The sequence below is a fragment of the Marmota monax genome, unplaced genomic scaffold (genome assembly GCF_021218885.2).
Source record: "Marmota monax isolate L192 unplaced genomic scaffold, Marmota_monax_Labrador192_F-V1.1 WCK01_AAM20220418_F8-fsc00075, whole genome shotgun sequence".
NCBI classification, from domain to species: Eukaryota; Metazoa; Chordata; class Mammalia; order Rodentia; family Sciuridae; genus Marmota; species Marmota monax.
In genome coordinates, this window is record NW_026694772.1 from 2,002,117 (window position 1) to 2,027,125 (window position 25,009).

At 35.1% G+C, this 25,009-nt stretch overlaps 1 protein-coding gene across 11 annotated transcripts in view; it reads left to right on the forward strand.

The window, feature by feature from the left end:
• The window catches only part of Dmd (dystrophin), a 2,205,817-nt gene that overhangs the window by 1,789,896 nt on the left and 390,912 nt on the right, over positions 1–25,009 (forward strand). For all 11 annotated transcript variants that reach the window (XM_058572890.1, XM_046425263.2, XM_046425265.2 and 8 more), the window contains one exon: positions 21,067–21,239. In XM_058572890.1, coding sequence (XP_058428873.1) covers positions 21,067–21,239 — 173 coding nt within the window. The remainder of the gene's footprint in view (positions 1–21,066; positions 21,240–25,009) is intronic.

Sequence of the window (25,009 nt, forward strand, 5' to 3'; positions counted from 1 at the left end):
TACTTTAATACCATAATTCCAGGCTTCCATTGACTGTGGGTGGAAGGTATGCCCACTCCAGAAGGTCAGCACTATTCTCCCTTCACTACATCTCCAAAATACTATTTTAAATCACCTACACCTCCTTAGAGGGACAACACTTTAACCATGGCTCAGTGGTATAACCTTAGATCTTCTCTAAGCCAGAAATTATCTTGTTCCTGTATACATTGTCCTTGGATTCACTCAGTCTCCAAGTTGTATTTTTGATCTCTTGAAAATATCTCCTTTTTTCCATCCATGTTTATTACTTTAGTATAGATCACCATCTTCTCTTGTTCCAACTATGGTAACAACATTTTATCTGTTATCCCTGGCTCTATTATTCTTGCCTCTAAAATGTCTTTTCACTGCCAACAAGATGGTGTTACCAAAAGATGAATCTTGAACAGAGTATTAAATATCTTCACAAGAGAAAGCCCACAAACTTAGCATGCCATATAATCCCATTCACAATCTAGCCTCTCCTTTTTATCAAGATACACACACACACACACACACACACACAGTGGGGGTGTAAATGCTCTCATTTCCCATAAGGAATCTGTTTTGATTTAACATTATCAAGTGTTTGGTTTACTGATCTGCTTAAGACTTTAAAACTGCAGGCCCATTCAAATAACTTCCATCATGTGCTTTTAAGAGTATTTTTAGTCAAAGTTTCGGGAACCCCATCTTTCTGAAGGTCCACAAAAGGAAATAAAATCAAAGCCAATGAGTTAATGGAGCAGAACTCTGACAGAACCAGGTAGAATTTTTTTTTCAGTGAGTCCCTTTACTTTCTATTCAAAATAACATTAATAACTAGATATTACCTACATTGGTTTCTCAGTCTCCTGTTGGTGAATTTTCTTCTGTTAAATTAAAAATCATATCACAAATTCAAGCAGAGATTCACGATATCCCAACAGTTCTTCTACCCCTATATGAAAAGAGTGGATCAAAAAGATTTGTTCATGGTAAAAACACTGTGGACATGGCCTTGTTACCTTTTCTCTTTCTTAATCATTACCAGGCTTCCTCATTTGTACTCAAGGTGATTGATAATGATCACATGCAGCTACAGATTCTTCTTTCTTACTCAGGGTACCATAAGACAGATTTCTATTATTTTAAAACAGATATTACAAAGTATCTGTCATGTAAAAATTCTTACAATGTAATCTGTTAAGAAATCACCTTGTTTATTCAAGTTCATTATTAAAATTTACATAATTTATCTTATGGGTATAGAAATACGCTGCCTTCCCAAATCTTGCACTCACAGAGATAGTTTTCCAAATCTGTTTATTCTCAGAAGAGAGCATTTTCTTGTGATCAAGGGCCAAAAATGTCCTGGTCCAGCTTCAACAAAATGGCCCAAGCATGTCTTGGATGTTCTGAACTGAACCAATTTTGGGGAAAGGATTAGTGGGTATACAATAGAAATTTCATGAATGTATTTCTTTTCTTTATACAGTAGGTTCTAGGAATGAAGAAATACCCTTTAGCTTTTTGTCTGTTACTCATTTACATGTTCCCTCAGCAGATATACCAATGCCATACCTTTGCATTAATGTCAATGTGCATATCCCCTCTTCCTCCTTTTTCTCACATTAAAAACAGAGTAATTTTGTTTTCTCCCCACACCATCTACCCTGTTCCATGAAAGAAGAAAAGCAAAATAGGTGAAGTAATTTCCTAGACATCAAAAAAATATTATACTCTCCAAAAGAAGTAATTTGCTCTACTTGGTAGTAAACAGAAATCAACCCTCCAAAGGACACCAGAGACTTAGACCAATAATGGCAGCAGGACTTTAGTTAACATCATGGTACTGGAACCCTCTTTAATATTAAAAACTTATGAATAACTAAAAATTATTTTGAAGTTAATATCTTTAAACTTTAGTCTTAAGGGTACTCAAAAAATGAATAGAGTTGTGTGTATACCAGTTTGTGATTATTTTGGAAACTGTTCTGCTATTTAAAGTGAAAAAAATAGAAATTTTTTAGATCTTTCCCATCATTAACCTGTTCTAAACAGTCACCTCAGTGTAGGGCTCTTTTGTGGTTATACATGGTATTATGAGGATTGGGGGATGGTGAGGAGGAATAAAGTTGTTCTTTTGCAATTACAGCCTTCATAATTAAAACAAGCCAGAGGAAATTAACTACATGGCTGTTATGATTTCTAGTGTATTATCCAAAATAATTATGGCACTTTGCCATATGTTCTTGCCTTCTTCTTACATATTGCTTTTGGGATAAGATGAGACTTGACATCAACTAATTGCTTATTTCTAATATACAATCTTGAACTACAGTGATTCTCTAGGGGAAAAATAGTTCGATGACAAATAGATTCCAGAAATAAGAGCTTTTCTAACTTTTAACTCTATACATGATATAGACAAATTACACAGATAAATATAACCAGATGTGTATTAGCCCATGAGAACATAGTTGACTATTTTAAAAATAGAAATGTATTCTGTTCATTTAAAGCCACTTAAAAGCATCAAAAATATTAGTTCTGAGTTAACCAAGGAGGAATAAAATATTTCATACCTAACTGGAAAAAATAATTCAGTTGCTGAACATTCCTCTCAGAGAATCACAGTAAATTTCTCAAACCAAACGTCTCACAGGTGTCTTAATATGTTCAATATGTTGCTGTTACATGTAGTCAAATAAGAAGTCACACACTTTATATTTGACAAGTAGGGAAGAATTGGGAGGCTGGTAAAAAGAACATGGATTCAGGTAGATCTTGCTTCTGCCATACAACAATTTAAAGATTTGAAAAAGTTACTTCATCTCTCTAAATCACGATTTTCTCAATTGAAAGATAAGAAAGTCTACTTTATAGGGATTTGTAAGAGCTGTATTAGTTTCCTGACCCTTTCATGCCCTTACCCTACCCCCACCTCTCAATGTGGCTCTGCAATTATAAATATGTTTCAGTGTTGGAAAGATCTATCTGGTCTTTCTCAGATAAGGATATTATCTTCAAACAGGCTGATTCCTGAACATAAAACATAATACACGACCAAAAGTACCTTCAACAGCGTACATAGACTTTGCATATGTCATTATGTCTGTGATTTAACTATGATTTAAATGTACAGTCTAGAGTTTGCATGTAAAACTTTTCAAGATTACCATTGACAAAAGATTTTATCCATTTGTAAGCACTGAGAAAGTGTAACAGTATCTGAAATAATATTGTAGCATGTTATAGGTCTTTTATATAGATTTTAAATATAGTATTGAAAAAGAAAACTCAGCTTGTCTTAGGGGCGATTTTATCTTTCAATGCCAGCATTGTGAAAGCATTCCATTCTTTTTTTTAAACTTTATATGCTGAGCCAAATGGATATCAACATTAATTCCTCCCTGGGTCCATGGCATCCAGCTTTTAAAAACATCTAAAGCAGTGTTGATCTATCCACACTTTTCTGAATATTGTGTCCTTTAGAACTCATACCCATATATTTTAGAAATGTCTATTTTAGGTGGGAGTCACCTGTGCCCATATGAAGGTTTGGTGTCCATGTCCTTGTCATTAGTATCAGTAGTCTTGTCATTCTAATTTATTTGGCACTAAGGAGTGTGTGTGTGTGTGTGGGGGGGGGTGTTTGAAATATAGCATATGTAATGATTGCCTTATTCTTGGGAAAATAATATTTCTATGTTTAAAATGCTTTTGTGAATAGTTATCACTTGCCTGAATTACACCTTCCAAAGGTAGGCCAAGAGAAGGATGAAACTGAGTCACCCCTGCAGCTATTTCTATGATTTAAAAGTACTCAATGCTAGTAGCATCCTTCTTCCTTATTTTCTCCCCGTTTCTGGAGCTATTGCTTTGTTGGTTCCTGAATGACTGGGACTACCTGTCAAATAGACTTCCTGCCTTCATTGTTTCTCTGCTGTCATTTACCCTGAAAACTGCCCTCCTAAAATCATTCCCCAATACTTTTTTTGTTGTCAAGTCTTTATGTGGGAAGTTACAGTAGAATCTTATCTTTATGGGATCAAATATAATCTCCAAGCTTCTTTCAAAGCCCTCAATGGCTATTCTGAACCATTTGAACCTCATCTATTGACCTTCCTCAGCACTACCTCTTAGCTCCTGCCTATAGCTCTGTCCCCTATCGCTATGCATTTGGTGTTTGTTTTCCTTAACATAGCCTCATGTCTTCTCTGCTGGCCAGCTTGGAGTTGTGGAGGAAGGATGGGAGACCAGAGGGGTGCAACTCCACTAGCAGCTCACAATAGGTTAGGCATTGTGTTATGTACTTGGATGCTCTACCCACATCATCTCATTTAATCATTACCAAATCCTTATAAGATAGAATTATTGACCACATTTATAAGTAATAAAAACAGACTTTGAAATATTTTACAATTCTACCAAATTCACAAAGCTAGTAAGGGGGGAGTTAAGACCCATATTTATATCACATGGGTTCATTTCTCTCTCTGCAATACTAGTAGTTCACTCCACCATTATCTTTTGTCTGAATTAGAGGCCTGGATTTTTAAATGGCCTTCCTCTTTCCTCTTTTGCCTTGTTTAATCTTCACTTAGCAATATAATGATTTTTTAAAGTCTAAATCAAATTATGTTACTACCCTACTTTAAAAGCTTTATTTGCTTAAAATAAAATTCAAACTCATTACCTCAGGTCTTACAAGGTTCTACATTATCTGGAGCCTCTCTTACTCTGTCTCCAGCCTTATTTCATTCTTACTTGGTAGACTCTAGCTAAGATCTTTCCTACCACAAAGCTGATAAAAAGCCCATTCCTCTTTTAATTGGGAAGAATTCTATGCCTTTGTATGATTCTCTAACTGGTGCTTTCCTATCCTCAAGTTTTAGCCAACATGGGACTTCCTCACATAGTCCTTTCTCATATTTTATCCTTTTTAATTTATTTTATTTCTTATGTTTAGTTATACAGGACAATAGAGTGTATTTTGACATACTATACATACATGGAGTATAACTTATTCTAATTAGGATCCCATTTTTTGCAATTGCGTATGATATGGAGTTTCACTGGTTGTGTATTCATATAAGAACATAGGAGAGTAATGTCTAATTCATTCTACTGTCTTTCCTATTCCCATTCCCCTCCCTTCCCTTCATTCCCTTTTGTCTAATCCAATAAACTTCTACCCACCACCTCCCCAAATGCTTATTGTGTGTGTGAGCATCCACATATCAGAGAGAACATTTGGCCTTTGGCTTTTTTAAACTGACTTACTTCACTTAACATGATAGTTTCCAGTTCCATTGATTTACAGCAAATGTCATGATTTCATTCTTCTTCAAGGATGAGTAATATTCCATTGTGTATATATGCCATATTTTATTTATCCATTCATCTGTTAAAGGGCACCTAGGTTGATTCCATAGCTCAGCTATTGTGAATTGAGCTGCTATAAACATTGATATGGCTGCATCACTGTAGTATGCTAATTTTAAGTTCTTTGGGTATGGACTGAGAAGTGGGATAGCTGGCTCAATTGGTGGTTCCATTCCCATTTTCCAAGGAATCTCCACACAGCTTTCCATATTGGCTGCACCATTTTGCAGTCCCACCACCAATGTATGAGTGTGCCTTTTCCCCACTTCCTCGCCAATACTTATTGTTGTTTGTATTCTTTTTTTATTAAATTATTGTTTATTCTAATTTGTCATATATGATGGCAGAATGCAATTCATTTCACATTACACATATAGAGCACAATTTTTCAAGTCACTGATTGTACACAAAGTACTTTCACACCATTCATGTCTTCATACAGGTACTTAGAGTAATGATGTCTAACTCATTCCATTGTCCTTCCTACCCCCTTTGCACCCTTACTTCCCCTCCCTCCCTTTACTGTATCTAAAGTTCCTTCATTTCTCCCATGCTACCACCTGCCATCACCATTATGAGTCAACATCCTCATATCAAAGAAAACATTCGGCCTTTGGATTTGGGGGATTGCCTTACTTCACTTAGCATTATATTCTCCAACTCCATCCATTTACCTACAAATGCCATGATTGTATTCTCTTTTAATTCTGAGTAATATTCCACTGTGGATATATACCAAAGTTTCCCTATCCATTCATCTACTGAAGGACATCCGGGTTGGTTCCACAATTTAGCTATTGTGAATTGTGCTGTTATAACATTGATATGGCTGTGTTCCTGTAGTATGCTGGGGTTTTTTTATTAAAGATTTTTTTTTTTTGGTTAGACACAATACCTTTATTTTATTTATTTATTTTTTATGTGGTGCTGAGGATCAAACCCAGGACCACACACATGCTAGGTGAGCACTCTACCACTGAGCCACAACCCCAGGCCTAGTATGCTGTTTTTAAGTCCTTTAGGTATAAGCCGAGGAGTGGGATAGCTGGGTCAAATGGTGGTTTCAGTCCAAGTTTTCCAAGAAATCTCCATTCTGCTTCCTAGATTGGCTGCACCAATTTACAGTCCCACCAGTAACATATGAGTGTGTCTTTTCCCCCACATCCTTACCAACACTTATTGTTGTTTGTATTCTTTTTTTATTGGTTGTTCAAAACATTACAAAGCTCATGACATATCATCTTTCATACATTTTGGTTTGTATTCTTAATAGCTGCCATTTTGACTGTAGTGAGATGAAATCGTAGAGTAGTTTTGATTTGCATTTCTCTAATTGCTAGAGATGTTGAACATTTTTTCATATATTTGTTGATAGATTATATATCACCTTCTGAGAAGTGTCTGTTCAGTTCTGTGGCCCATTTATTGATTGGAATTTTTTATGTTTAGCTTTTTGAGTTCTTTATATACCCTTTATAGAGTTTATATACTTTATATACTCTTTATAGGGATTAGTGCTCTATCTGATGTGCAAGTGACAAAAATTTGCTCCCAAGCTATAGGCTCTCTATTCACCTCACAGATTGTTTCTTTTGCTGAGAAGAAGCTTTTTAGTTTGAATCCATCTCATTAATACTTGATTTTAATTCTTGTGCTATAGGAGTCTTATTAAGGAAGTTGGGGCCTAATCCAATATGATGGAGAATTGGGCCTACTTTTTCTTCTAATAGGCACAGTGTCTCTTGTTTAATTTCTAGTTCCTTGATCCACTTTGAGCTGAGTTTTGTGCATAGTGAGAGACAGGGGTTTTATTTCATTGTGTTGCATATGGATTTCCAGTTTTCCTAGCACCGTTTGTTGAACAGAGGTTATCTTTTCTCCAATGTAAGTTTTTGGCCCCTTTGTCTAATATAAGATAAATGTAATTATGTGGGTTAGTCTCTATGTCCTCTATTCTATACCATTGGTCTACCAGTCTACTTTGGTGCCAATACCATGCTGGTTTTGTTACTGTAGTATAGTACTGCTAAGGATTGTTTGGCTATTCTAGGTCTCTTATTTTTCTAGGTGAATTTCATAATGCTTTTTCTATTTCTATGAAGAATGTCATTGGGATTTTGATTGGAATTGCATTAAATCTGTATAACACTTTTAGTAGTATGGTCATTTTAACAATATTAATTCTGCCTATCCAAAAACAAGGGAGATCTTTCCATCTTCTATGGTCTTCTTTAATTTCTTCCTTTAGTGTTCTGCAGTTCTGATTGTAAAGGTCTTTCACCTCTTTTGTTAGGTTAATTTCCAAGTATTTTAATTATTTTGAGGCTATTGTAAATGGGGTAGTTTTCCTTGTTTCCCTTTCAGAGGATTTGTCACTGATATACAGAGATGCCTTGATGTATGGGAGTTGATTTTTTTTCCTGCTACTTTGCTGAATTCATTTACTAGTTCTAGAGGTTTTCTGGTGGAATTTTTTTGGTTGTCTAGGTACAGAACTGTATCATCAGCAAATAGTACTAATTTGAGTTCTTCTTATGCTATCTGTTCCCTTCAATTTGTCTAATTGCTCTGGCCAGTGTTTCAAGAACTATGTTAAATAGAAGTGGTGAAAGAGGGCATCCCTTTCTTGTTCCTGTTTTTAGAGGGAATGCTTTCAATTTTTCTCTGTTTAGAATGATGTTGGCCTGGGGCTTAGCATAGATAGCTTTTACAATGTGTAGATATGTTCCTATTATCCCTAGTTTTCTAGTGTTTTGAACATGAAGGAGTGCTATACTTTGTTGAATACTTTTTCTGTGTCTATAGAGATGATCATATGATTCTCACTTTTAAGTCTATTGATGTGATGAATTACATTTATTGATTTTCATATGTTGAACCAAACTTGCATCTCTGGAATGAACCCCACTTGATCATGGTGCACTATCTTTTTGATATGTTGTATTTGATTTGCCAGAGTTTTATTGAGAATTTTTGCATCTATGTTCATTAGAGATATTGGTCTGAAGTTTTCTTTCTTTGATGTGTCTTTGCCTGGTTTTGGAATCAGGGTAATATTGGCCTCATAGAATGAGTTTGGAAGTGCTCCCTCTTTTTCTATTTCCTGAAATAAATTGAGAGTATTGGTATTAGTTCTTCTTCAAAGATCTTGTAGAACTTGGCTGTGTATCCATCTGATCCTAGGCTTTTCTTGTTTGATAGGCTTCTATTTCATCACCTGAAATTGATCTGTTTAAATTGTGTATATCATCCTGATTCAATTTGGACAAATCATATGACTCTAGAAATTTATCAATACCTTTGATATTTTCTATTTTATTGGAGTGCAAGTTTTCAAAAGAATTTCTAATTATCTTCTGTATTTCTGTAGTGTCTGTTGTGAAATTGCCTTTCTCATTGTGTATGTTAGTAATTTGAGTTTTCTCTCTCCTTTTTATTAGCATGGCTAAGGGTCTGTCAATTTTATTTATTTTTTCAAAGAACCAACTTTTTGTTCTGTCAATTTTTTCAATTGTTTCTTTTGTTTTAATTTCATAGATTTCAGCTCTGATTTTAATTATTCCCTGTCTTCTACTGCTTTTGGTGTAGACTTGTTTTTCTTTTTCCAGGGCTTTGAGATGTAATATTAAGTCATTTATTTGTTGACTTTTTCTTCTTTTATGGAATGAACTTCATGTAATAAACTTTTCTCTTAGTACTGCCTTCATAGTGTCCCAGAGATTTCAGTACCTGGTATCTGTGCTCTCATTCACCTCTAAGAATCTTCTAATTTCCTCCTTGATGTCTTTTGCAACCCATTATTCATTCAGTAGCATATTATTTAGTCTCCAGATGTTAGAGTAGCTTTTATTTTTTATTTTATCATTAATTTCTAATTTCATTCCATTATGATCTGACAGAATGCAGGGTAGTATCTCTACTTTTTATATTTGTTAAGAGTTGCTTTGTGGCATAGTATATGGTCTGTTTTAGAGAAGGATCCATGTGTTGCTGAGAAGAATGTGCACTCACTCATTGAAGGATGAAGTATTCTATATATGTCAGTTAAGTCTAAGTTATTGATTGTATTATTGAGTTCTATAGTTTCTTTGTTCAGCTTTTGTTTGGAAGATCTATCTAATGATGAAAAAGGTGTGTTAAAGTCACCCAGAATTATTGTGTTGTGGTCTATGTGACTCTCAAAGTTGAGAAGATTTTGTTTGATGAATGTAGAAGGTCTATTGTTTGGAGCGTATAAATTTATTATTGTTATGTCTTGTTGATGAATGGTTCCCTTAAGCAGTATGGTTCCCTATTTTATCTCTTTTGTTTAACTTTGGCTTAAAGTATACTTTATTTGATATGAGGATGGAAACCCCTGCTTTCTTTTGCAGTCCATGTGAGTGGTATGATTTTTCCCATCCTTTTATCTTCAGTCTGTGGATGACTTTTCCTATGAGATGAGTCTCTTGGAGGCAGCATATTGTTGGGTCTTTTTAAAATCCAATCATCCAGTCTATGACTTTTGATTGGTGAGTTTAGGCTATTAATGTTCAGGGTTATTATTGAGACATGATTTGTATTCCCAGCCATTTTTGTTTATTTTTAGCATTTAACTTGACTTGGTTTCTCCTTTGATTAGTTTTTCTTTTTCTGTAATGCCTCCCTCTGCTGATTTTCATTGTTGTTTTTTAATTCCTCTTCATGGACTATTTTGCCGAGGATATTCTGTAGTGTAGGCTTTTGAGTTGTAAATTCTTTTAACTTTTGTTTATCATGGAAGGATTTTATTTCATTATCAAATCTAAAGCTTAATTTTGCTTGATGTAAGATTCTTGGTTGACATCAATTTTATTTCAGAGCTTGATATATGTTGTTCCAGGATCTTCTAGCTTTCAGGGTCTGGGTTTAAAAAATATGCACATAATCTAATTGGCTCCCCTCTATATGTAATCTGATTCCTTTCTCTCGTGGCTTTTAATATTCTCTCCTTATTCTGTATGTTAGGCATTTTCATTATATTGTGACTTGGTGTGGATCTGTTGTGATTTTGTACATTTGGCATCCTATAAACCTCTTGAATTTGGTTTTCCAATTCATTCTTCATGTTTGGAAAATTTTCTGATATTACTTCATTGAATAGATTGTTCATTCCTTTGGTTTGGAACTCTATGTCTTCCTCTATCCCAATAACTCTTAAATTTGGTCTTTTTATGCTATCCCATATTTCTTAAATGTTCTGCTCATGGTTTCTTACCATTTCACTGTGTGGTCTACATTCTTTTCAGGATTATATATTTTGTCTTCATTGTCTGAGGTCCTGTCTTCCCAGTGGTGTAATCTGTTGGTGATGCTTTCAATTGAACTTTTAATTTTGTTTATTGTTTCTTTCATTTCAAAGATTTCTGTTTGTTTGTTTGTTTGTTTTTAGAACCTCTATCTCCCTGTGTAAGTAATCTATTGCTTCCTGTATTTGTTTATGTAGCTCTTTGTTAAAATGATCTTTTGCTGCCTGTATTTGCTCTCTTATGTCATCCTTTAATTCACAGAAAATTTTAATCATGTATATACTGAACTCCTTTTCTGTAATTTCTTCTGCTGTGCTGGCCCTGGATTATAATAATGTGGTATCTTGATATGTTTGGGACACTTTCTTCCCTTGTCCTTTCATATTGCTTGTGTATCTTCCCTTCTAGCACCATGGATCCTAGGCATTACCATTTTCACCCTATAGGCTTATAGTGCCCCTGTAGGGATCCAATACCTCTCCTTTGAAGTGAAGAAAAATGTTATCAGATCCCAATATAAACAATACACCCTAAAAAAATGTTTGCTATTAAGATATTTACAGTTTGGTCACAATGTACAGAAATTATGAATTCAATTATTATCTACAATATACTGAGTAGGTCTTTAAAAGGGTTTACAATTTCTGATAATAGACAAAGAATTGGGGGTGGGGAGTAGGATGATATGCTGAGGAGGAAGGAGGTGAGGATATAGAGTTATTATATATTAGAAAGTGTGAAAGAGAAATGTAAAGAAGAAGGTTAGTAACAGGAGTAGGGAGAGGAAGTAATTTGGGGTAGACAAGTAAGTGGGAAGACAGTAGAGTACATAAAACAAATATATATATATATATATATATATATATATATATATATATATATATAAAATAAAAAATATTAAAATACTAGAAATTGATGGGATTAAAAAAGAATATACAACACAGCTGTAATATACTTTTCAGATGTCCTAGTCCTCAAAATCTTAATTCATGTAAAGTACTTGGTTTCATATATGTTGGGGATGTGAGGGTGGGAAAATAGAGAGGGAGAGTGAAAAAATCTTGAAGGAGGAAACAGGATTGTTTTGGTTGAAAATCCTTATGTTTCCTGCTTCCCTGGTGGGGTCGTCTGTTGGTAGCTGGTATCTCTGCCACCAGATGGTGAAGGTAACTAGTATGTCACTGTGCCAGGGTAGTGGCTGCTGGGGAGATGGGGGAGTTAGAAACTGGGTACCTGGTCAGCCAGAGTTCCAAACTGGGTATTGTACCCCTGTGAAAATGGTGATGAAAATGACCAAGATGGAGGTGCCTGCTTTCAGCAGTGGGGTGTCAGGTCATGTGGGGGGAGCCGAGCAATGGCATGGGACGATATGTTCAGAGATGAACTCTGTAGTGTGCAGTGTGTGGCTGTGGGCTAAATTCAGAGCCTGTATTAAATTCTCAGGTACAGGCAGGCCACTGTGTGCAGGGGACTGTTTGTGCTGCTGCAGAGTCCCAAGATGGCAGTGACCAGGGAAGCCATACTTTGGGGGTCCACACAGGAGTGGCGGTTGGACTTCCTGTGTATGGGAAGCTGCCCAGTGTCCTACATGGGAGTGGCATTGTTGGTGATTTCTGCTCTGGTGGGTGGCCAAGAGTTCTGAGCAGGTGCTGATGGTCCCGTTCTGGTACCTGATAGTCCTGCATGGGTGAGTATTTGGGAGACCTACTCTGGTGCTGAGGCCTGGAGCCCGGGACAGGCACAGTGTCTATGATTCTGGTGCAGGAGCAGGAATATATCGCTCTCAGAGAAGCAGTATTCTCACTACTTGAGTCCCAGGTCATGGAGCTACACAGAATGCTGCCTCCCTCTGGCCTGCCATCTTGGATCCCCCTTTGCCTATTTATTTATTGCGGTATTTGATTTTGGTGTTAAAACATAATCCTTTCTTGGGCTGGGGTTGTGGCTCAGCAGTAGAGCACTCACCTAGCACATGTGGGGCGCTGGGTTCTTTCTTCAGCACCACATAAAAATAAAGGTATTGTGTCCAACTACAACTAAAAAAACCTAAAGCATACTAAAAAAAAACAAAAAAACATAATCCTTTCTTGACTACCATAAACAAGGAGCACCTCCTCACCACCAAGTGTATACCATTATTCTCCCTATAGTCTGCCATTTGTTACCATCAGAGCCTTTCCTATTTTATTGAACATTAATTTATCTGTTATTGCTAATTTGTCTTCCACCTTTCTATTATTCTGTGAACTTCAAGCGAGGAGAAGGTCTGTTGGTTTTTTTTTTGTTGTTGTTGTTGTTGTTGTTGTTATTTCCCACCATAGTAGACTTGGTTTCTACTACAATAGATATTGGGAGAGAAGGAGGGAAGAAGTAAAGAAGGAAGTAATGAGTTCATGTAAGAACTAGGATCACATCTTTCCTATAATATCTGTGTTCCTATAGTTCCTAGCAAAATCTTGGGCATAAAATAGGTACTTAATGCATGTTTGTGTGGTGAATAAATGTGTAGAGAATTTTTTCACTGCAAGAGGGAAAAAAGGAGGAAAAACAAGATGTAAAAGAGAAGATACCTCTCTTCCTACTCCCAACCTGTTATAACTTAAATGAATCTTACAATTTTAAAAAGTAATTTGAAGAAGAGAATAAGCCAAAGGGTCAAGCAAGGAGAGAAAGTATCACATGTTACCAAAGTTTGGTATTGCTTAAGGCAGTCTGACAAATGGGATTTTGCTCAGTTTCCTCCAGGGGTAATCCACCCTAGGCCAGGCATTTTTAAAGATTAGATTTTGAAATAAAGCTTTGCACCTGGGAATGTACTGAGGCAGGAAAGCATATCCCTTCTCTCTGCTGGTCTAGTGCTTAAGTGTGAGAATTTTCAAATGAGATATGAAAGCAAAGACAACAAACCCTGCAGGATAATAGTCTCTGAGGACTTTAATAAGAGCCATTTTTAAAGCAAAGCTTGTGGACTCCTAAATCCATGGCTGCTCGTTTAAGATGCATTGCAATGCAGTGGACCTGAAAACACACTCCTTATCTACCTAGAGCAACCAGGCTCCAAGCCAAACAGCAGTTCTCAAATTAACTCTTGTTTCTCTTGGGATGACAACTCTGCTGCTTTTAAAAGTATTGCAATGGCCACATATACAATAGAAAGAAAAAAAAAGTCACAGCCTCTTGTGAATCTGTAACCAAGTGCATTTCCTGATCTAGTTAGGAACTTTTGGTGCTTAGATTAGAGTCCTTATAAGGCCAAGACTGGTTCCAATTCCTTTATTTGGGTACTTCTCAAAAAATCTGTTAGGAAGGATACTTTTGTTTTGTTTTGCTAGTTGTAATTTCCAGTCCATGACAGACTGATACTTTTGTAACATGCAATAAAAATGAATCACTTTAAAAAAATTACAAATGCGAGACATACAAGATGCAAGCCCTGGCTCTTTATTTTTAGTTGTTGTACATATATTTAAAGATTTACTGTCAAGTTTTTCCATTCTTCTGTTCTTGTAATGGAATGTGTGTGTTTGTGTGTTTGTGTAGAATTCAAAAACCTCAACTATTTAAAGCCCGTGTTTAATGAATAACCAAACTAAGGGAGTTTTACTTTCATATGTTTGTTTTTGTTTTGTTCAGCTTCTCTAAAACAGTAACAACTTTTCAAAGTACCTATGTTGTATAAAATACATTTGAAGAGGTTCGCACACACTGATTTCTTCTTGAATACAGTTTACAAAACATATATCTGCCTTTTCTGATAAATTGAAGATCATTATCATTGATTATTTTGCTTGTCTGTAAAGCTAGGCTATACCTTCAAAGGCAGTAATACATAGAGGGCTTTCAGTTTCCACACTGTGTGGCCCTGATGGATGTATCTCCTTTTATGCCTTTCTGGTTCTGTTAGATGTTAACTTCTTGTTACTCAGCTTAGCCCATAAGCATAGTTTCTTTCCTGTTTTAAATCTTCTGTTTCTGACTTTATAAATTCTGAAAATCAGATCATTACCTTTTTTCCCTATTTACTTACTTGAATTAGTTAAAAAAGATCAGTAAGCAATAACTAATATTCTTATAATTATTTATACACTGCTTTCAGAAATAATTAAATGTAGTGTGGCTGTATTAAAAAATGTAGGGATATTTTGATGCTTATTTTTATTCTTTCTATGTTATTTATTTCCTCACTTCTCAGATATATTCAAAACAGAGAAGTTTTGTTCATTGCTGAGTCATTTATTTATTTTTAATTGACAGTTATATGCATTTATGGAGAACAGTGTGATATTTTAATATGTGTACAGTGTCAAATGATTAAATTGGCTAATTAAAAAATGGATCACTTCACATACTTATAATTTTGTGGTGAAAACATTTTAAATCTACTCTTATAGAAAATTTGCAATATACATTATTATTTATTATGGTCCTGATTTTGTGTAATAAATATGTCACTGAAGTTTATTCTTCATATTTAACAAACTTTGTTCTCTTTTATCAACATTTCCCCTCCATCCCTGTGCTGCCCTCCCCCAGCCCCTGGAAACCACCATTGTATTCTTTACTTCCATGAGTTCAACTTTTTGGATTCCACATATAAGCGAGTTCATATAATATTTGTCTTTCTGTGACTGACTTATTTCACTTAGCATAATGTATTCCATGTTCATTCATGTTATCTCAAATTATGCCAGTTTCCCTTTTATGGCCAAATAATATTCCATCATGTACATATATAGAATATTTTCTTTATCTATTCATCTCATGTTGGGAAATTTAGATTGCTTCCATGCCTTAGCTTTTGTGAATAATTCTGCAATAGATAATGGAGTGCCAATATGCCTTCAGCATACTGACTTCATTTCTTTTGGATATATTCCAGAAGATGAGTTACTGGCTCATATTGTAGTTCTATATCTAGTTTTTTGAGGAACCTCCATACTGTTTTCCATAATGGCTGTATTAATTTACTAAGTTCCTCTTTTTTGGGACAAATAATTCCATATACATATAAAAATAATATGTGGATATTGTTATTCATGATATTTTGAAATACTGTCACATCCATTGGTTTGGGCCATAATAAGTGTACATAACTAATTGTTGCTATCTCCATTTATCTTTCTTTTAGTAAAACTTTTATACCTTTCCATATTCATCTCCAATTGTCTTATTGCTTATGAACACCCTGGTCATTCTACTTGTTGAATGAGATAGAATAAATGTAATAAATGTAATAGTCAATAATCTTTGTCTTTGTACTTTTCTCAGTAGCTTTCTAAAAGACTTTTAATCCTACTTACTATAAGGCACTTGACTGAATTCTACCTGTTTGTCCCTAACATTCATTTTCCATTCCAATCAGGTTGTGTAATTTATTATCACTGCTCATAAACCAAATCATTCCACCTTTATGCCATTTCAATGCTATTCTTCCCACCTGGAATATCTTATGCCCTCCATGTTTTTCAATTCCATTCATTCCTCAAAGACCAAGCTGAGTCCCATGACTTCATGAAATCTATTTCCATCACTTGAATTCCACATGGATTCTCTCAAAGTGGTGAGCTCTGTGTTGGCTATTATTTATTAGAGACTCATGTTCTGGATTCTGTTCAAAGTATTTTACAAAAATTATTCCATGTAATACCCAAACCAACTCAGCATGTAGGTATTATTATCTAATATTTAGTGAAGGCAACAAGATTAAAAATTTTCAAATTTAAGCATCAAGTAAGGAAAAGAGAACAGGGAGACTCAAGTACACAGCTATTTAACTGCACTTTTACATGAATTTTCCCTGAATATTGAGAAAGGGGACTTACAGCAGACATAAGCTAGACTCTCAGGGAAGAAGGAAGTGTGGGATTTGTAAAAGTCCTTCAGGAAACAGGATAATCTGCACTCTTTGAACTGCTACCCTGTGAGCATAATACTTGCCTCATATCTAAACTTTCCTGGCACTCATCACTAAAATTTGTTTCCAAATTGTACAGAATTTTAGGCTATATATTTTGGTTTTCAGGGGGGACACATTATTTTTTTCATTTGTATTTATTTTCTCAATTATTTTATGTTCCTTCTTATTGTTTTGAATATGTCTCTGGCTGCTACTTCAAATCTGTTTAACAGTCTCCATATTAATAAGACTATAACATTACTCTTTGGGTATTGGAAACAATGATATTTAGTGCCTCATGGCAGAACTAAATTTACTAAAATGTAGATGACAATAGTATTAATCACAAAATTGCCATCAAAAAACCTGAAACTCAGAGGTAAGGAAGCTTAATGGTTAAGAGCACAAGTTCTGCTGTTCAACTGTCCCAATTCAAAACTGACTGCATAGTTTATTAGCTATATAATGTTGGATATGTTTTCTTGATCTCTCTTTAATTTTCTTCTCTTATATGGAAAATGAAGATAATAATTATGCTTACCATAGAGGGTGATTGAGAGGATTAAATGAGCTCATGTGTATATGGTTCTTTGGACAATGCCTGGTATATAATAAGTCTTATATTTGTTACTGCTGCTGCAATAGTTTTTGTTGTTTATATAACAAATATCTTTTCCCTATAAAGTACTAATACAATCACAAAAAAGAGTAAAAATAAATAGCATAAAATAAATACAGTAACTAAATCCTGAGTGATCTTTTGAAATAAAACTACCTACAATTTTCTGTGAAAATTGTCCTATGTCCAGGTTGGCTACTCTCTGAAGACCCCACTTGACTCTCCATACCAACTTCCTGCTTTTTTGTGGTCTCTAAGTGTAAGGTTTACTCTTAAAACAAATGCCATCATGGTGGTTTTCTACAAATGTATGTTCCTTCCTACCTGGCCTGTCAATGTCCCCTCCCCACCTAGAACTCATGCTGCATATTGGTGCTGAAAATTCTCCACTACAGTAGGGTAACCTTTGAAGGAGACCCTCATAATCTTTACCAGTACTTGTCTGTCTTTTAGGGAAACCTACCTGAATCCTGTAGCTTGACAGATTTTCTACCAGCCTGCATCCCAAAGGAATGTGATCGAACTCTCTTAATGCTGATGTGTCAGGTCATTACTTGGTGTAGCTCATGGTTCGCTTGGCACTTAGAGACAAAGAGAGGACTCATTGATGGGAGAATTTGTGTTGTGGCAGCAGAGATATTTTATAGTAAGACCTTTTCAATACAGACAGTTTTTGCTCACAGGTGGTCCCAGATGCCCAATTGCAAAATGAGAAATAAAAAGTGTAGTCAGGATTTCATTTTTCACTCAGAATAAATCAATCCATGTGGGTAAATGTTTTCTCAAAATCAGTAATGCTATCTTTCAGTGTGCTTCTCCCTCAACAGTTTTTTTTTCCCTTCTTAATAGTATCCTTGTTCAGCTTCAGGAACTACTATGTATTACATCCAAAATCCAAACCGATTGGTGGAAATAGCCCAAGATATTCAGGAGTCAAGAAAACTGGATCCACTTCCCAGTTCTAACATTTACTACATAGGAAACTTTGAACAAATTAGTTAAACTTCTCTGAACCTCTCATCTGCAAAACAGGAAGAATATGATATTCTTCACACAGCCAGGGGAGGAACAGCCGGGGTGTTACATTTATAAGTGCACTGTAACCTGTGAAGCTCTTCACTGTACATATGTCATTTGGTGCTCCAAGCCACCATGATGCCCTAGAAAACTAACACTGGCATTATACTTACCTTCCTGTCGATGTTAAGACTTTACTTCAGCCAATTCTGCATTTCTTAAGGGAGAAAATTTTATCCCAGTATCTATGAGATTTGGCAGGAAATTCTCATTGATATTTAGTTAGTAATATATCAATGAGATTAAAAAAAGCATGGATTAAATAAAAAGTACATGCATGACTTCAGGAAAAGAGAACTGTCACTTGCATTCTTATATTTCCATGATGCTAAGACTAGACAATCAGTCTTAGATAAATATTTGTATATGAATTTTATTTTCATTTATTTATTGATGATACAGCAAAAATGTTTATATGCAGTGTGATACACACAGTCATGGCAAAGATGAAAATTAACAAATTCATGAATCAACATCCTATTTGCACTTGAGAAGACCTCTTTTATTCAACAAAGTGTTGATAGCTTCATGATATACATAATCTTAAGGAACTAATGATTAGGACTGGGTGTCTGCTATCAATACAGGATATAAAAATTCAAATGTATTATCATTTATATACATATATTGTATAATGTTTACTCTATTAGTCAAACTACTTTACTCTCTGGGGCTGTGGGGGTGTAGCTTGGTGTATGAGTGCTTAGCATGCGAAAACACTGGGTTTGATCCCCAGCACTGCACAAAAACCAAATAGGAACTTTATTTTCTTGAACAACTGTAAATTTGACTTTAATTCACTAAATATATACTCTGAGGAGAAATTTTAGGTAGTGTACAAATCAGAACAAAAAAGTAAAGTAAAAGAGACAAGAGAGGAAATTATCAGGACCTTAGATCTGGTTTTTATTTGTCCTGAACTGCTTAGATGAATTAACTCAATTTTCTCTTTTGCTCAAAAGCCAGCATGTTATTCCATGTAGATTTTTTAAAAAGACGAAGAAAACTGCAATAAAATGGATGTATATTTGACCCAACTTTGTTCTGAAGAAGCCTAATGCTAGTTTTCTACTACATATGCTAGTTTCAAAATCTGTCTGTACCCTTCCAGAACCAGCCTGGTTTTGATGGGTTGGAGATACATGCTCCTAAGTCTACTTTAGTATTTTCCTTCTTTCAACTTCTGATGTGGTCCTATCCATATGCCCTTTCCAGTCCTTCCAGTCAAAGAGGATGGGACATAACTCTCTTCATAGTCCATCAAGGGTACTTTGGCTGCCAAAAATAGTAACAGGAGACATTCACTGCCCATCTACCTTACTTCTGCAGCACTCAAACTTCTGCATCTTAAGAGGCTGTGCCTGAAAACGTGAGCTAGTTCTTCAGAATTTCTAACATGTTATTCTTGCCACTTTCTCCCTTACTTTAGCAGAGTAATTTAATTCAATTTTAGAAAGAGTGAGAGAGAAAAAAGAAAACTTTTCTAGTTACACAGATCAATCCAATTGTTTGGAGCTTCAGAATGAATTTTTAAACTTGTTGAACAGAAGCATACAAATCTCTAAGAGCAAGTCAGATAATGTACAAAGCCTCCATTCATTGTGTAGGCAGAAAGGAATGCTGGTACCCGGCAGCTCTCTAAGGAATGTTCCTTTGGCTTTGACTATTCTGCTGGGAACAAGGAGGGAAACACATATATAAAATGAATTTATAATGTCTCTGGCTTGTAATGGCGAAATGATAAGAAAAGTTGGCTGTTTAATATAAACTGTCAGTTGCATATTCCAGGCCTCCTCTCTTTGAGGTCCCTCCCACATCCACACGCCTGGCTACCGTTTAGCTAGGAGTACAAAGTGGCCGTTTATTATTATTGACTGGTGAGGCCTGTGCTCTGAAACTCATTCTGTCAACAGAATGTAAGCAAAGTTGGCATTTTAAAGCAGGGCACTTTCAGTTTCTGGGTTTTCTCAGGATTGCTATGCAACAGGATCAGTGCTGTAGTCCCCGGCTCAAGCTGAAAATGTTACACAGGAAGACATACCATGTAAAGGTCAGATACTTCTCCTATGATAATTTTCTTAATCTGTGTCTATACACATGAACTTAAATGTGTACCTCTTATCATAACTTTTACCAAGGTCCTATGAACTTTCCACCTCTCAAGCCTAGAAATATGATGGCATTTTTAAATGGGAGATTTTGCTAATAAATGTGTGATGCTATAATATATGTATGATGCTCTAACACCAAGGTGAACTTAACGTGTGTTGTCAAGAAGACTCGCTTCTCTGATAGAGTCCCATTAATATGTTTGTGCTGTGGACCAAGGACAACCTTGTTTATTCATCTCTATATGATTTTATAGTCAGAGTCAACCTTACAGATTACTATGTAAATGGAAAATACGTCTTGACTCATATTTTAGTGAAATGATTGGCACCGGGATGCACTTTTCCATATAATTTTATTTTATACCATTTCCATAAAACAATATATTTTATCCATGGACTAGAAGATTTAACTTATGAAATTTGTGAAGTCACAAATATATTACTTTCCAACTCATAATGACAAGGAATAAATTTACTACACCTAATTAGATGTTCATTTTCAATCTACATAATAACATGAGACAATATACCAAGAAAAGTGATTTGGGGTATATCATCTCATATGGGACTGATTAAAATGTCTTTTGAACTCATAGTTTATTCTTTTTTTCATAGTTTATTTTTGTAGTTCTCCAAATTCACATTCACAGCTGGTTTCTTTCGTTCAATAATTCTGCATGTATCCTTCTTCCTGCTGCCCCATAGGACCTCCAAGGAGAAATCGAAGCTCACACAGATATCTATCACAACCTAGACGAAAATGGCCAAAAAATCCTGAGATCCCTGGAAGGTTCTGATGAAGCGGCACTGTTACAAAGACGTCTGGATAACATGAACTTCAAGTGGAGTGAGCTGCGGAAAAAATCTCTCAACATTAGGTAGGAAAAGATTGCAGCAAAAAAGCCAGAGATGAATTAAAATGACAAAATTTTCCTCGTTTTCTTAGCATAAGTAGCTAATATCTCATATGTTTATGTAAATCACCCAATTTTGGAATGATTCATTTTATTTTGAATAAATGAATCATTCATTTGCTTGGAATGGAGATGATACTTGAGGGTTCAGGTTAGATTAACATGGTGATGTTTTATAACCACAGGAGAGATGCATATTAAGACATTAGAGTGAATTTAAATGAGGAGTACAGCTCTTCTAATTTCATAGAGTTCTCTCTTGGCTTATCACAGGGTTATACAAAAAGTGATAAAATTAACGGATGTTTATTATGGAATTCTTTCTTTGGCATTACTCAAAATTCATACCGGAGGACATTCTTTAAATATCAGAACTCATTATAATTAACAGTTTAGATAAACCCTCTCCATAGCTCCTGCTGCTGAGAGAATATAGCCACTTTTTGTCATTTGATTCCTCTTAGATTTTTTAAAAACACATCCTATGTGGGTATACTGAGCTTTTAATTCTATACTCACCTGTTAGTTTCTACTTTGCCCCATTATATGTACCACCTTTCTTTTGAGATGGATGGATCCAAACATCATTGTAAGGAAAGCAGAGAGAAGCTCTTTGCCATACCATTTTGCTAAGATAGTTCAGTAAAGGGATAAGAGAGCAGAGCAAGTCTGTGAAATGCCTACTGTTACCTAAACAATCTACCAAGTGGCATGGAGTAGAAGTTAAGCTTCCTGCTTTCTGATCAATTGATTTTCCTTATCTACTTTTTTCTGGAGATATTTCATGATTTTGTCTTTGTCTATAAAAGGATTGGTAGTAGAAAGAGGTAAAAAGGACAATGAACTCAATAATAGTTACAAGAGAATGCACCAAAATAGTGAGAGGAGTCAATTCCTCTAGAAAATAAGATTACAGAAAGGAAGGATTTCTTTATTCTTTAAAGTTCTCCCAATTGTCCAAAGTTTCAGCATATAATGTATCTACTCGTATAAGGAGGAGAAAAACCCTGACATTTTATTAATTCAAAAGTACTATTATAAAATTTTGCACGTAATACAAAATAATTATAATGATAGCAGCTAACACATGCTATGCCAAAGGGGCTTCACATTATTTACCCATTTCATGCTCTCAGCAAACCTAGGTAGATTTCATTATTATGCTCTCTTTATATTTGAAGAAAATGAGGCATAGAGTGTTTATAACTTTCCAAAGATTACTTAGTTAGCAAGTGACAGATCCAAGATCTAAACACAGAGTATCTGACTTTAGTATCTGAGTTTTTAATCGTCATATTATCCCACAGAGTACACAAGAAACCTTTTTAAGATAAATACACAATGGAAAAGATGAAATAGAGAAGCAGATTTCTGGGAGTAGAAAAGTATTTATTATTATTTATAAGGCTTTTCCCCCAAGTTTATACCCTAGCTTTCAAGCCACTTGTTTTTATCTCTCTATTCTGTTCATGATTTTTCTTACCCATGTGTTGGTGATGAGGTGGGGGCAATAATGGCAATGGCATTTTCAAAGCTGGGGAGGCTCCATTCATTTTCTACAGCTTAAACTCTTAAGAGAGGTCACAGTGTGTAATTACAAAGGCCACTTTCATAACATCTGTCATTAAAAAGGAATGAAACATGTGAGATGGAAAAGATATTGGTAGGTAAAGAAAAGAAAGTTATTCTTTTTTTGCAGGAAAGAAAAAGCAAGGTGCTATAACTGTTCTGAACATCACTCAGTGCCTTTTTTCTCCTTCATATGAACTTGATGAAATAAAAGGAGAATTGAAAGCAGCAAACAGCATGTCAGCCAAAATATGGGCTCTTCATTCTCAGCAATTTCCCATATGCCAGCTCCTGCAGTTTAATTCTTGCTGTCATTAATCAAGTAGAAAACAGTTACCTTAGCTTATCTAAGGTGCTGCAAATTTGAGAATTTAAATATTCAGATCAATGATTTTGGCTTTTAAATAGGCCTCTCTAATAATTTAGAATGTGTTATAAGCATCAGCTTATAAAAAAAGAAAGAAGTAATTCTTCACATAAAAGCAATTTAGTTTATTCCTGACACTTGATTGAAATAGGATATCACTCAGTCCTTAGTGAATGGTAAGGTTCAGTTCAAAGAAGCTCAGTAGAGATAGTAATTTAGGATGATTATGAAAAAGAATAGATGAACACTGGGAAGAGTTAGATACAGAAGCATTAATGGCACTAATAAGCCTGCATGGGAAATCTCATCTGTAACTCCATTGAGGTTATTTTATTATGAAAAGTCACCACAATTAAAAAGTAGTTCCAGAGATACCCTGGAAAAACAACCTTGTTTCTCCAAATTATAACATACTAAATAATTACAGTTGGTTTATTGTTTTTGAGGGATTCTTAAACCATTTATATATTTCACAAAATAAAAGCATTAATTTTACAGGTGTCCACTTTTAATGAAAAAGAAATCATCTGAATCCAAATGATTTTGAAATTTCCTTTTGTGCTCTATTGGCTCAGTAGAGGTACTCTTGTATTTCTAGATCTATATCATGTTCTTCTCCTTCCATTTATTTTCATTAGGCCCTACAGCTTTTCTCTTCCTGTGGTTCTTATTCAAGTCTTCATATCATACCATACTGATAGATTAACATACATAGTTAGACCATTCATTAAACATTTACAAGAATATGCTAACTAGACACTTTCCATCATATTACTCTTTCATTCAAGAGCTACAATCTTGTCATGCACACATTGTACTCATTCAATCATTTATTTGTTCATTTGACAAATACTTAATGAGTGCCTACTACATATCAGGCACTCTTCTAGGCACTGGGGATGCATTAGTGAACAAAGCAGAAGAAAAAAATATGGCTCTCATGAAGTTAGTCACTAGAATCTAGTGTACACACCATTCTCTACCAATTATGTCACATAAACCTTTGCTAACCCCTTTCATTCTCTGTTCATCTCCTGTCCCCAGTTTGCTTTTTACCAAGCAGAATTCTAGTTCCCCAACTGGATTTTCTAAGCCAAGTAGATTCTGCTTTCTAATCCCCTTCTTGCTTTCGAACAATTTCCTTATTTTTTCATGTGAATATGTGTATATCCTGGTTTTCACACAACACCATCTCTCCATGCATGCTCTAAATTTTTCCACATTTTTATTTGTGCATTATAGTTGTAAATATGCATGGGATTTGTTGTTACCTATTCGTACATACATACAATAAAATTGGATCAATATCATTCTTAAGCATTACCCCCCCGCCCCCCACCCCACACCATTCCTTTCACCCCTTGGTCCCTTTCCTCTACACTGATCTCCCTTTGATGTTTAGTAGATCCATTCCAATCCTTGTTTTTCTTTTTCCTCTCTAGCTTCCTTATATGAGAGAAAACATAAGACCCTCAACCTTGTGAGTTCAAGTTATTTGGCTTAACGTGATAATCTCAAGTTCCATCCATTTTCCTGTATCATGCTCTAAATTTTGACTCAAATTCCATAATGAACATTTCTCTCTCTCTCTCTCTCTCTCTATATATATATATATATATATATATATATTTTTTTTTTTTTTTTCTTTCACCAGGTCTTCCTAATACAATCCTAATTTACACATGAGGGTCTAAGGTATAGCTCTGTGGTAAAGTAATATGCCTGGCTTGCCAAGGCACTGGGTTCCATCCCCAATATGACAAAAAGAAAGAAAAAGTATATATATATATATATATAT